Source organism: Bombina bombina, chromosome 2, assembly GCF_027579735.1.
Source record: "Bombina bombina isolate aBomBom1 chromosome 2, aBomBom1.pri, whole genome shotgun sequence".
Lineage (NCBI taxonomy): Eukaryota > Metazoa > Chordata > Amphibia > Anura > Bombinatoridae > Bombina > Bombina bombina.
In genome coordinates, this window is record NC_069500.1 from 1,001,825,870 (window position 1) to 1,001,841,010 (window position 15,141).

The 15,141-nt window shown below is 40.2% G+C and overlaps 1 protein-coding gene across 3 annotated transcripts in view; it reads left to right on the forward strand.

The window, feature by feature from the left end:
- LARP7 (La ribonucleoprotein 7, transcriptional regulator) overlaps window positions 1-15,141 on the forward strand; it is a 128,819-nt gene that overhangs the window by 14,250 nt on the left and 99,428 nt on the right. For all 3 annotated transcript variants that reach the window (XM_053703560.1, XM_053703559.1, XM_053703561.1), the window contains 2 exons: window positions 11,787-11,887; window positions 11,996-12,079. In XM_053703560.1, coding sequence (XP_053559535.1) covers window positions 11,787-11,887; window positions 11,996-12,079 — 185 coding nt within the window. The remainder of the gene's footprint in view (window positions 1-11,786; window positions 11,888-11,995; window positions 12,080-15,141) is intronic.

Here is a 15,141-nt window from a genome sequence, read left to right on the forward strand (position 1 = left end):
TCATTTAAAGTGCCTCTAATGATTATGTATCTACCCTCCTTATCAATAATGGTGTCAGTAAGGTTAAACTTTAGGGAGGAATGTAGCAGGATAGACACCCCTCTTTTTCTTATCTGTAGTGGAATGGAAATGTAATGGGAACTGTCTCTCCCAGTACTTTGGAACATGTCTGGACATAAAATGGGTCTCCTGTAGAAATATCACATTAGCTCCTAAATGTCTATATTGGGATAATGCTCTTCTTCTTTTTGTATCAGAATTAAGGCCCCTCACGTTGTGAGAGATTAGGGTAATACTAGGGGAGGTCATTTGGATGTTTGATGTTTATAGAAGGTCTCCCCGTGGCCCGTAAAAACATGAGTAAGTCGTATAAAAACATACAACTCACCTGGCCCCATAGTCCCGTAAGCCCAGACGGAAGGTTCCGCCCATCGCCAATGTGTTAGGAGTATCTGCAGTCCCCCTGGAGTAGGGAGAAAAGGGGGGAGGGTAGGGTGAATAAAGGGAAAGTCTGAAAAAGAGAAAGGAACAGGTTATTAACGCTAAAAACATTGTAGATGAATCGTATAAGTAAACCTGATATGAAAAACAAAAAATTATATTCCTGGTGTAACATATATAGATCTAGGGGGGATCTCAGTAACTAGGGAGATGCCATCCATCTCCTGGTCTAATCATTCTTGGGGTGATTTATGTAAGAAGTTATAAACTTGGTGGCTCAGTGTGAATATCTAACTTCTCTAGGCCTACCGTAAATAAATAACAACATTCTAAACTATCAGGCTGTAACTGTACAAACCAACAAAAGTTTAAGGAATATAGTAAACCCCTAAGGGCATAACACTTAATTCAAAATGTATACAGACTCAGTTCTGAGGTTCATAGACCGGTGTTGATGTCCAACATGTTCCTCTGGTTGCTGCAACCTGTAAGAAAGAAAATAAAATAACCTAGACATTTTGTGCTGAGTCCTTCATTTATGCTTTTGTCTCTTCTTCGGCGTTCTTGCCCACTGTGATTTCTGTGATTTCAGGGGTACTCGTTGTGGTTTGGTCGTCTCCGATGGTGATGAGGGTTCTGGTATAGCCGGGGTTTCTAGGCCCAGAGCTTCACATATGTCCGGAATCCCCACTGCTTCTCTAATTGTGAGAATTTTATTGTCCTTGGTTATGTGCAGGGCAAATGGATAGCCCCACCTGTATGGAATTTGGTTTTTCCTTAGAAGAGTAGTTAGAGGTTGTAGAGTCCCTCTTCTTTGAAGTGTTCTAGTGCTCAAATCTTGAAAGAAGTGACTTACATTGCCCCTGAACTTGAAAGTTGGCTGTTTGGCTGCTTCCCTGAGAATTTTGTCTTTCTCAGGAAATCTTAAAAATGCTACAATAACGTCTCTTTGTGGGAGGTCAGCCCTAGGTCTGGGTTTTAAAGCTCTGTGGGCTCTTTCAATTTCTATTTCTGTGATTGCGCAAAACAGAAGATGGAGATAGGAGGGGAGATCTTCATTCTTGACTGATTCTGGAATACCTTTTAGACGAATGTTACTTCTCCTATTTCTGTTTTCCATATCTTCAATCTTAACTAGTAGATTATTAACCACTTGTTGTTGCTGTGAGACCTGTTGAACCACCATCTCCACATCTTCTACTAAGTTGTCATTGTTGTCTTCCAAGGTTTCTACTCTTGTGCCAAGTTCAGAAATATCTTTTTTAATATCACTTAGGCTCTCATTCATGGATGTGTGCATAGTATCTATTTTAGCCCATAGTTTATCAAAGCTGTTAGTGATGTCCTGTTTGGAGACAAGCAGAAGTAGATCCGCTCTGGTTAAGGGAGTATTATCCCCCATAGGGTCAGACATTGTTGAGGTGGTCTTACTAACTTCCACCGTGTCTTTGGTCTGATCTTGAGTTGTCCCCCTGGGAAGGCTTGAAGAAGGAGGTAACAGGTGTGGTTTTTCCTGATTTCTCTAGCTTGCTTAATCTCTTTGAAGCCATTCCAACCTCTCTACACATGTAGAAACTGAGGGGCTGCAAGACTCAAAATCTATATGTCTGATAGTCTATATCACTTTAACCTTTTTATTCCTTCCTTTTTACTTGCTGAATATCTGCTTATTTTACTAAGCAGCAATACCACCTTTGGCCACAAGATGGTAGTCTTGCATTATAAATGAAAGATCACTTGGAAAAAAAATGAACCTGACAAGAAAATTAAGTGTTGGCCCAGACCCCAGTCTGTTTGCTTTTACTGGCCCATCTCTGAATTTCCCATGGGAAAAGAAGCCTTGAAATTATGTCTCTCCTAATGTCCCGTAACAGCTATAAAATTACCCAATATTGCTTGACCGAGAGTCTTCTTACCATTGATCCATAGCGTTGTACTTAAGGATTGAGGGACCATGTCAAATATGCCACGTGTGATATGTGGTGCTGTATGACACTAGTCTAGTTTATGGGAATAGATCACTTTCTGGTTAGGGAACTTGTTAATATGTTCAAAATTAAGCTTCATATTAATGGTTCATTGTAGTTATGTTGCCATATCGTTCTCATCATCTGTCCGGCTAGCAACCGGGGTAAACCAAATATCTGTAAATAATCTTATCTACTGTGGTAGTAGAGCTAAGGTGCGACCTCCGTAATTTAAGTACCCCTTGTATTCCCCGCAACGGGCGTCTGTGTCCCTGTTTATAGTATAGGGCAAGTGATAGGAACGTGTCCGGTACTCAGACTTTAGATGCCCCCTGCAGGGTGAAGGACTGGATATCAATCCGGTTAAGGTATGTTTTTCAATGTCTTTGGGTCATTGCTGCCTGTGTTGCTACCCGTTTTTGCACTGTGCGTCACATATCTATATCCACTCGGCTGGTGAGGGGGGAAAAATGGCGACACCCAGAATCTGGTAACTGTTCCGGTTACAGCTGTTGCCGTTAATCAGTTCCCAAACAAAGCTTCCTCCATGTACTCTGCAACTTCATGGAGCTTTAAGGCGTATTGGTGTCCCCCATAGTGCAAAATTGAAGGAGTGATGGCTTTTCTCCCTGCTCTGAAGTACGGAGCTCTAGCTGAAAACTTCCATCTTGGAGCCCCGCTAGAATCCGCCTGCTGAAGTGTCAAGGCTGATATTTAAAGGTCTCGCCAATTAAAAACATTTCAGCAAGTAAATAAACATAGATTCACTGTTTTGAAAATAGGAAGGAATATAAAACATTACCAAACTCAGACCTCATATAGACTTGTGTTAAATACTAGTGCAAACCCTAAGAGAAAGGGTATCATTGTATATGTTATTCAAAATGCTCTCTTGTTGTCCATTTAAACACATCACCTCCCCCTCTAGGCATAAGAATAAAAATCTTATAGAAATAAACATAATTTTAAACCATTCTCAAAAAAAAAAAAAAAAGGAAAAAGTTATTAGTGGTCAATTCAACATATATCTATTATGGCTGAATAATAGAAACTCTATTATGACCTTTTTATAACTGTTCCTCATTGGCCAGAGCAGAGAAGGTAATCTAAGTTAGAACATGGCAGCTCCCATTGTTTTACAGGCATTAAAACTTTACACTTATATTTCACTATTTAAATATGTTACATATTCTAGTATATTCCAAACTGTACCCCATACTGGATACAAGTTTGCCCTGTATCCCATACAACAAGGATTTGCTTTAAAGTGAATGTAAATTTTGATGCCAAAGTGCCCGGTTTTTAAAAATTCGATTAAAAACAGGGGCACTTTAATTCATCAAAATTTACATTTCACTCCTGTTGTGGAAAAAAAACTTACCTTTTAAACTTGACAGCAGCTCCAGCTTCCTCCGGTCGTCGCAAGCCATTTCTGATGTCAGAAATGATGGATAGGTCATCCTCCAATCACGGCTCCCCCCCCCCCCCCAGGGAAATCGGTGTCTGATTCAACGCCGTGATTGGAGGAAGCCGGATTCCTCATTTTAGACCCAGGAAGAGGCTTTACAACGGGTGGAGGAAGCTGGAGCTGCTGTCAAGATTAAAAGGTAATTTTTTTTTTGTTTGTTTTTTTTTCTGTTTTTTTCACAACAGGAGTGAAATGTAAATTTTGATGAATTAAAGTGCCCCTATTTTTAATCAAATTTTTAAAAACCGGGCACTTTAGCATCACAATTTACATTCTATTTAACTCATTTGTAGGATTTCTCAGTAGTAACTAAGTAGTGTCATCTTCTAATTGTCTCATAGTTTTTAAAATGTATTAACTTCTACTTAGGACCACAACTGCCCCCCCCCCATCTGAGTTACGTAAAAAAATGGAGTTATCGTTCTTTAAATCCGCAATAGTTTTATGTTCCGCCATTGTTAAATTACTCCTCATGTGGTCCCTAGTGAAATCAATAGATTTAGCCAATGTTCATATCTTAGAGACCACCCCTTTGTGAAGTGTCTCCAAATTGGGACTACGCATATGCACTGGGTAAACCAGGTTTAAATGAAATAGCATTATTTTGTTTCACAATAATATTAAGATCAGTATTCTCAGCATGTAAAACTTCCAGGTCATATAAGCAACACAGGTAGCGGAAAGAAATGTTATTATCATAAATTTCAGAACAAGAATCAAAAGGTACATTACTTGTTCATGACATGCCAACAATCCATCCTGTGATAAGATAGCAGCTTCTTGGACACCAAAAAAATAGCATTTCAAAGGAAACTTATCAACATATATTGTCCGGATGGTGAAAAAACCCAAGGACAACACCTTGTACTGTACCAGAGTTAATTTGCATCCCAATTTACACAGATTACACTATAACTGCTGGTCGTCTTCTTCTGCGTTGATGGCTGCCTTCTTGCCCCTCTTTCGTTTTTCTCCTCCATGTTTTTTCTTTTGTTTGAAAGTATGGACATGGGTTAAAAATTACCTTATTCATCTTTAATTTCTCAATATCAGCCTTAAGCTTACTAATGTTCTTCTCCAGTTTTGGAATCCTATTGAAAGTATTGTGGAATATTCTGTACATTTTTCAGTTTAGTTTGTATCTATTTAATCTCTAATTAACAAACTTACCTTCTCCTTGGTCTTCCAATCAATTTAACAATTGCATAAGAATCCAATTGGAGTTGCACACTAGCACTTTATTAGTTTGTCCATTTAAAAAAACAGTGAATCATTTTATTTTTTTCTGCCCTATCCTTCTTCAACTTATAATCAAAAACAAACTTTGACAATGCCAGACTTTATAAATCTTTATATTCTTAAAGCAACTTTTTTTTTTTTTGGAGGTGGGATATATAAATGGTCTTTCTTGTTTGATTGTACATTATAGCATTTGTGTTTCATTTAAAACATGAGTTGGTGTAGTACTTTGTCATCTGTGTAAATTATTCTTGCACATAGAAATAGTAAATTAATCCCAGCAGATAGCTCCTAGTAGTGCATAGGATATCAAGTGAATGAAGCAAATGTTGTTATAATAGATAATATAATTTTGGTTAAGAATCAAGTCTTCTTTTTTTTTCTACAACTTTTTAGTGCTCTTTGTTATTTTGTTACTGAAATTTAGATTCCTTCTTTAAAATCTGCTAATGACACTGTTGATAGGTCATGTTACAATATATCATTTATTTTTTTATAGAGTGGCTAGTGTAAACTGTTTGATCTGCTGTTCCCATATTGTTGCCTTAGTGTACGTTTAATGTGCCCTACATTGCATGAACTACATGAACTAAGAATAGATGCAAAGCTTTCTCATGGGTCTGCATGTGTTGGGGGTTGCATCAGTCCCTGACCGTGTGATGACGACAAAGGTCTGAATATAAATAAAACAGAAATACAATTTTCCTTGTGGTACAACATTAAATTTCTCCAACATTGGTGTGTCCGGTCCACGGCGTCATCCTTACTTGTGGGAATATCTCTTCCCCAACAGGAAATGGCAAAGAGTCCCAGCAAAGCTGGCCATATAGTCCCTCCTAGGCTCCGCCCACCCCAGTCATTCTCTTTGCCGTTGCACAGGCAACATCTCCACGGAGATGGTTAAGAGTTTTTTGGTGTTTAAATGTAGTTTTTATTCTTCTATCAAGTGTTTGTTATTTTAAAATAGTGCTGGTATGTACTATTTACTCTGAAACAGAAAAAGATGAAGATTTCTGTTTGTGAGAGGAAGATGATTTTAGCAGACAGTAACTAAAATCGATTGCTGTTTCCACATAGGACTGTTGAGATGAAGTAACTTCAGTTGGGGGAAACAGTTAGCAGACTTTTCTGCTTAAGGTATGACTAGCCATATTTCTAACAAGACTGTGTAATGCTGGAAGGCTGTCATTTTTCCCCTCATGGGGATAGGTAAGCCATTTTCTTAGTCTCAAACAGAATAAAGGGCTTAATATGGGCTATAAAACTGGTAGACACTTTTATGGGCTAAATCGATTGCTTTATTTGGGCATTTTATACATGTTTATGATGATATTTCACATTTATAAGCTTGAGGAATGTTTTTTAATGGCAGGCACTATGTTAGACACCTTTTCCAGTCAGGGAGGGCCTTCCCAGTTTTAGGCTGAGCCTCATTTTCGCGCCATTACTGCGCAGTTGTTTTTGAGAGCAAGACATGCAGATGCATGTGTGAGGACCTGAAAATAGCTGGAAAAGTTTCTAGAAGGCGTCATTTGGTATCGTATTCCCCTCTGGGCTTGGTTAGATCTCAGCAAAAGCTGTAGCTGGGACTGTATAGGGGTTAAATTTGTAAACGGCTCCGGTTCCGTTATTTTAAGGGTTAAAGCTCTGATAAATTTGGTGTGCAATACTCTTAATGCTTTAAGACACTGGTGAAATTTTGCTAATTTTTGAACAATTCCTTCATAGTTTTTCACATATTCAGTAATAAAGTGTTTCTGTTTAAAATTTAAAGAGACAGTAACGCTTTTGTTTTAAAACGGTTTTTGTGCTTTATTAACAAGTTTAAGCCTGTTTAACATGTCTGTGCCTTCGGATAAGCTATGTTCTATATGTATGAAAGCCAATGTGTCTCCCCATTTAAATTTGTGTGATAATTGTGCCATAGCGTCCAAACAAAGTAAGGACAGTACTGCCACAGATGATGAAATTGCCCAAGATGATTCCTCAGATGAGGGGAGTAGACATGATACTACATCATCTCCTACTGTGTCTACACCAGTTTTGCCCACGCAGGAGGCCCCTAGTACATCTAGCGCGCCAATGCTTATTACCATGCAACAATTGACGGCTGTAATGGATAACTCCATAGCAAATATTTTATCCAAAATGCCTGCATATCAGAGAAAGCGCGATTGCTCTGTCTTAAACACTGAAGAGCAGGAGGGCGCTGATGATAATTGTTCTGTCATACCCTCACACCAATCTGAAGGGTCCATGAGGGAGGTTTTGTCAGATGGGGAAATTTCAGATTCAGGAAAAATTTCTCAACAAGCTGAACCTGATGTTGTGACATTTAAATTTAAATTAGAACATCTCCGCGCACTGCTTAAGGAGGTGTTATCTACTCTGGATGATTGTGACAACTTGGTCATTCCAGAGAAATTATGCAAAATGGACAAGTTCCTAGAGGTTCCGGTGCACCCCGACGCTTTTCCTATACCCAAGCGGGTGGCGGACATAGTGAATAAGGAGTGGGAGAAGCCCGGCATACCTTTTGTTCCCCCTCCTATATTTAAGAAATTATTTCCTATGGTCGACCCCAGAAAGGACTTATGGCAGACAGTCCCTAAGGTCGAGGGGGCAGTTTCTACTTTAAACAAGCGCACTACTATTCCTATCGAGGATAGTTGTGCTTTCAAAGATCCTATGGATAAAAAATTGGAAGGTTTGCTTAAAAAGATTTTTGTACAGCAAGGTTACCTTCTACAACCCATTTCGTGCATTGTTCCTGTCACTACTGCAGCGTGGTTCTGGTTCGAGGAACTAGAAAAGTCGCTCGGTAGAGAGACTCCATATGAGGAGGTTATGGACAGAGTTCACGCACTTAAGTTGGCTAACTCTTTTATTTTAGATGCCGCCTTGCAATTAGCTAAATTAGCGGCGAAAAATTCAGGGTTTGCAATTGTGGCGCGTAGAACGCTTTGGCTAAAGTCTTGGTCAGCGGATGTATCATCCAAGACAAAATTGCTTAACATCCCTTTCAAAGGTAAAACTCTCTTCGTACCAGAATTGAAAGAGATTATCTCAGACATCACTGGGGGAAAGGGCCACGCCCTTCCACAAGATAGGCCGTTCAAGGCCAAGAATAAGTCTAATTTTCGTTCCTTTCGCAATTTCAGGAACGGACCGGCCTCTAATTCTGCATCCTCTAAGCAAGAGGGTAATGCCTCACAGCCCAAACCAGCCTGGAAACCTATGCAGGGCTGGAACAAGGGTAAACAGGTCAAAAAGCCTGCTGCTGCTAACAAGACAGCATGAAGGAGTAGCCCCCGATCCGGGACCGGATCTAGTAGGGGGCAGACTCTCTCTCTTTGCTCAGGCTTGGGCAAGAGATGTTCAGGATCCCTGGGCACTAGAAATAGTTTCTCAGGGTTATCTTCTGGAATTCAGGGAACTACCCCCAAGGGGAAGGTTCCACATGTCTCACTTATCCTTAAACCAAATAAAGAGACAGGCGTTCTTACGTTGTGTAGAAGACCTGTTAAAAATGGGAGTGATACACCCTGTCCCAATAAAAGAACAGGGAATGGGATTTTATTCAAATCTGTTCGTAGTTCCCAAAAAAGAGGGAACATTCAGACCAATTTTGGATCTGAAGATCCTAAACAAATTTCTCAGGGTACCATCGTTCAAAATGGAAACCATTCGAACGATTCTACCCACTATCCAGGAAGGTCAATTTATGACTACCGTGGATCTAAAGGATGCGTACCTACATATTCCTATCCACAAAGAACATCATCAGTTCCTAAGGTTCGCCTTTCTGGACAAACATTACCAGTTTGTGGCCCTCCCATTCGGGTTAGCCACTGCTCCAAGGATTTTCACAAAGGTACTCGGGTCCCTTCTAGCGGTTCTAAGGCCGAGGGGCATTGCAGTAGTACCGTACCTGGACGACATTCTAATACAAGCGTCGTCCCTGTCAAAAGCATAGGCTCATACAGACATTGTTCTGGCCTTTCTCAGATCGCACGGATGGAAGGTGAACGTAGAAAAAAGTTCTCTGTCTCCGTCGTCAAGAGTTCCCTTCTTGGGAACAATAATAGATTCCTTAGAAATTAGGATTTTTCTGACAGAGGTCAGAAAATCAAAGCTTCTAAGCGCTTGTCAAGTTCTTCATTCTGTTCCACGTCCTTCCATAGCTCAGTGCATGGAAGTAGTAGGGTTGATGGTTGCAGCAATGGACATTGTTCCTTTTGCACAAATTCATCTAAGACCATTACAACTGTGCATGCTCAAACAGTGGAATGGGGACTATACAGACTTGTCTCCAATGATTCAAGTAGATCAGAAGACCAGAGATTCACTCCGTTGGTGGCTGACCCTGGACCATCTATCCAAGGGAATGAGCTTCCGCAGACCAGAGTGGGTCATTGTCACGACCGACGCCAGTCTAGTGGGCTGGGGCGCGGTCTGGGAATCCCTGAAGACTCAGGGACTATGGTCTCGGGAAGAGTCTCTTCTCCCGATAAACATTCTGGAACTAAGAGCGATTTTTCAATGCTCTCAGGGCTTGGCCTCAACTAGCAAAGGCCAGATTCATAAGATTCCAATCAGACAACATGACGACTGTGGCGTATATCAATCATCAGGGGGGAACACGGAGTTCCCTGGCGATGAAAGAAGTGACCAAAATAATACAATGGGCGGAGGAACACTCCTGCCATCTATCTGCGATCCACATCCCAGGTGTGGAAAACTGGGAAGCGGATTATCTGAGTCGTCAGACTTTCCATCCGGGGGAGTGGGAACTCCATCCGGAGATCTTTGCCCAACTGACTCAATTATGGGGCATTCCAGACATGGATCTGATGGCGTCTCGTCAGAACTTCAAGGTTCCGTGTTACGGGTCCAGATCCAGGGATCCCAAGGCGACTCTAGTAGATGCACTAGTAGCACCTTGGACCTTCAACCTAGCTTATGTGTTTCCACCGTTTCCTCTCATTCCCAGGCTGGTAGCCAGGATCAAACAGGAGAGGGCCTCGGTGATCTTGATAGCTCCTGCGTGGCCACGCAGGACTTGGTATGCAGACCTGGTGAATATGTCATCGGTTCCACCATGGAAGCTACCTTTGAGACAGGACCTTCTTGTTCAGGGTCCATTCGAACATCCAAATCTGATCTCCCTCCAGCTGACGGCTTGGAGATTGAACGCTTGATTCTTTCAAAGCGTGGGTTTTCAGATTCTGTGATAGATACTCTGGTTCAGGCCAGAAAACCAGTAACTAGAAAGATTTACCATAAGATATGGAAAAATATATCTGTTGGTGTGAATCCAAAGGATTCCCATGGAATAAGATAAAAATCCCTAAGATTCTCTCCTTTCTACAAGAAGGTTTGGAGAAAGGATTATCTGCAAGTTCTCTAAAGGGACAGATCTCTGCTTTATCTGTCTTACTACACAAAAGACTGGCAGCTGTGCCAGATGTTCAAGCATTTGTTCAGGCTCTGGTTAGGATCAAGCCTGTTTACAGACCTTTGACTCCTCCCTGGAGTCTAAATCTAGTTCTTTCAGTTCTTCAAGGGGTTCCGTTTGAACCTTTACATTCCATAGATATTAAGTTACTATCTTGGAAAGTTTTGTTTTTAGTTGCTATTTCTTCTGCTAGAAGAGTTTCTGAGTTATCTGCTTTGCAGTGTTCTCCGCCTTATCTGGTGTTCCATGCAGATAAGGTGGTTTTGCGTACTAAGCCTGGTTTTCTTCCAAAGGTTGTTTCTAACAAGAATATTAACCAGGAGAGTTGTTCCTTCTTTATGTCCGAATCCAGTTTCAAAGAAGGAACGTTTGTTACACAATTTGGACGTAGTCCGTGCTCTAAAATCCTATTTAGAGGCTACAAAAGATTTCAGACAAACATCTTCTTTGTTTGTTGTCTATTCTGGTAAAAGGAGAGGTCAAAAAGCGACTTCTACCTCTTTCCTTTTGGCTTAAAAGCATCATCCGATTGGCTTACGAGACTGCCGGACGGCAGCCTCCTGAAAGAATTACAGCTCACTCCACTAGGGCTGTAGCTTCCACATGGGCCTTCAAGAACGAGGCTTCTGTTGACCAGATATGTAAGGCAGCGACTTGGTCTTCACTGCACACTTTTGCTAAATTTTACAAATTTGATACTTTTGCTTCTTCGGAGGCTATTTTTGGGAGAAAGGTTTTGCAAGCCGTGGTGCCTTCCGTTTAGGTGACCTGATTTGCTCCCTCCCTTCATCCGTGTCCTAAAGCTTTGGTATTGGTTCCCACAAGTAAGGATGACGCCGTGGACCGGACACACCAATGTTGGAGAAAACAGAATTTATGCTTACCTGATAAATTACTTTCTCCAACGGTTTGTCCGGTCCACGGCCCGCCCTGGTTTTTTAATCAGGTCTGATGAATTATTTTCTCTAACTACAGTCACCACGGTACCATATGGTTTCTCCTATATATTTTCCTCCTGTCCGTCGGTCGAATGACATGTGGTGGGCGGAGCCTAGGAGGGACTATATGGCCAGCTTTGCTGGGACTCTTTGCCATTTCCTGTTGGGGAAGAGATATTCCCACAAGTAAGGATGACGCCGTGGACCGGACACACCGTTGGAGAAAGTAATTTATCAGGTAAGCATAAATTCTGTTTTTATCTTTCTCTTTGTAGATGTTGATATTTCCACACTGGCATCATTTAACAAAATGAAGAAACTGACGACAGATGTTAAACTAATAGCAAGGGCTGTGAAAAACTCATCTGTAGTAGAGGTTTGTATTCATCCTGGGAGCTCACAACAGTTATCTGAGGGGGGGCGTTACTTTTGGATAAAATGAAAGTGAACATGATTTTTAAAACTACCTTTTTTGTATTGCTAGCTAAATCTTGACAGTACAAAAATCAGGAGGCGCCATCCTCTGGGAGACAAACCGCAAGATGTGGACAGTCGCACAGTGTATGTGGTAAGGGATATTCATTATTTTCTGTCTGGTTTCATTGCAGTCAAGTTGAGCTACAAGGAAACATTTAGAGTTAAACATTGTTGTATAATCACAAACCTGTATGTACACATTTGAAAGAAGATTCCTGAAACATTTGACATAGTATATTCCTTTTGAATAAAATGTTAAATAGAACTTAAAGCATTTTAAAACTATTATTAATAGCAACATGTTTATTAAAATGCTGTCAAGCTTTCTATGTGATTTATTGCAGTGTGTATGTGTGTCTAAAGGTATATATAAAATCTGTGTGTTTGTGAATCTAGCATGTATGACAGTAGGTTAGGGACCCAGGTCAGAAGTTGCCTTAACTTGCTTGATTTATCTATCACCATTTGAGTAAATGCTGTAACTAACTTATTTCTAATGACACGGTGAGTTCACGAGTCATCATAATTAATATTTGGAATATCACTCCTGGCCTGCAGGAGGAGGCAAAGAGCACCACAGCCAAAGCTGGTAAATACCACTCCCCTTACCCACAATCCCTAGTCATTCTCTTTGCTTGTAGTGCATGGAGATGGTAAAGTTAGGTGTCTGATTCTTCAATGAAGAGTTTTTTATTAATCTAAATCTAAGCTTTTATCAATTCCTTACAAAGGGAAGACTTTGTTTGGGCCTGGTTTGGCTGAAATTATTTCTGATATTACTGGTGGGAAGGAACATTCTCTCTGTTATATAGCTCTGTATTTATTTCTGTGCTATATCTGGCATTTGACAAATCGTTTCATCGTTGTTATATTTGGATATTCTCTTTGAAGTGCACCCTGGGAGCTGATGGATCTTTGGAATATGGAGTGCTTATTCTATTGACTTTGCTTTAATGGGGAACAAAGGGGATTTAAGTGACTTTGAACATGGCATGGTTGTTGGTGCCAGACGGGCTGGTCTGAGTATTAAAAATTAAAAAAAAAAATAAGAAAAAATGCTGATCTACGCAAACGTGCACCGTAACACTGTAGTGTGGTGCACACCAATCACAGGATAAAGGCAGAGCAAGCCAGCATGTAGGAAAAATGGCAGCACTCCAAGAATCTAAGAACCGGTAAAACAAAGTCTTTATTGGTGCATCTAAAACCAACATTTAACACACGAACGGGGAGGAGTCCTTACGCGTTTCATTCCGTGCGGCATTTAGTCATAGGATAACACGTTGCATACTGACTCGACCTTATATACTAGCCGTCTCTAATCACCAACCTACTCAAGGGTTGTCATGGAAACGGCCACCATACTTGGAGAGTAACAGTTACAATTTAAAATGTTAATCTTAAAGTGAAGGTCAATTTCGATGAACCTATTAAAAACAAAGGCACTTTAATTCATCAAAATTGACATTTCACTAGTTTTCTTCACATACCTTTTTTAATCCTGACAGCTGCTGCAGCGCTTCCTCCGCTTGTCGCAAGCCCTCTTCGCGGGTCCAAAATGATGAATCCGGCTTCCTCCAATCACGGCGTTGCTCAGGCAATGATTCCCTTGGGGGGGGAAACCGTGTCAATTTTGATAAATTAAAGTGCCCTTGTTTTTAATAGGGTTATTTAAAACCGGGCACCGATTCATCAAAATTGACCTTCACTTTAAAACAAAATTTACAAGTCTACATGTATACTACTTAACAATTCCAATAATTACATAGCCTTAAAACAGAATCAAAATTACATTGAACCGAATGCTAAATACGGAGAAAACATTGTTGTTACACACAGGAGATACATTTATTATAATTTTTTGCTAATTGGATCATATAGCAGGCTTTGTTAAGATGAAAGGAATTCCATTACAGGATAGTTACCAAAAAATAAACTAAAAATAATGCAGTCAAATAGGTAATAAATAATTACAATAATGCCATTCTTAGAGAAATGACAAATAATCACACAACTTTACTCAAAATTAAAATCAGATTACACGTGTCAGATTTTTGGGATTAAATGCTAGCAACAATAAAGCAAATAACTATCAATCATATAATCATCCATTTAGAATGTTCTTTCAAAGCACTAAATGTTTGTGTGGTATTAAGATGATAGGCAACAGTAACTCAGATAACTCATTACAACCAAGGTATGCAGAATACCATTTCTGAATGCACAACACGTCGAACCTTGAAGCAGATGGGCTACAGCAGCAGAAGACCACACCGGGAGCCACTCCTGTCAGCTAAGAACAGGAAACTGAGGCTACAATTCGCATAGGCTCACCAAACTTGGACAATAGAAGATTGGAAAAACGTTGCCTGGCCTGATGAGTCTCTATTTCAGCTGTGACAATCAAATGGTAGGGTCAGAATTTGGCATAAACATGAAAGCATGGATCCATCCTGTCTTGTATCAATGGTTCACGCTGGTGGTGGTGTAATGGTGTGGGGAATATTTTCTTGGCACAGTTTGGGCCCCTTAGTACCAATTGAGCATTGTTTAAATGCCACAGCCTACCTAAGTATGTCCATCCCTTTATGACTGCAGTGTACCCATCTTCTGATGGCTACTTCCAGCAGGATAATGCACCATGTCAAAATATCCTTTATCGGGCGGCTTGCATTAAGTAAAAAAAAAATGAAAATAATTAAATGGTCATGAAACCCCAAATTTTTCTTTCATGATTGAGGTAGAAAATACAATTTTATATAACTTTCCAGTTTACTTCTATTATCAGATTTGTTTAATTCTCTTGGTATTATTTGTTGAAGGAGCAACAATGCACTATTGATGGCTAACTTAACATATGGGGTGAGCCAATGACAATTGGTATATATGCAGCCACCAATCAGGAGCTAGAATCGTTTCTTTGCTGCACCTGAGCTTACCTTGGTAAACCTTTCAGCAAAGGATAACAAGATAAGCAAGGAAATTAAATAATAGAAGTAAATGGAAAGTTGTTTAAAATTGTATTCTCTGTCTGAATCAGGAATGTCTAATTATGACTTTGCTGTCCCTTTAAAAAAATAAATAAACAGAGGTACATATATACATACATATTCCAGGCATTGGTTTATAGGATTGCTACAGTTCATGTGCAAT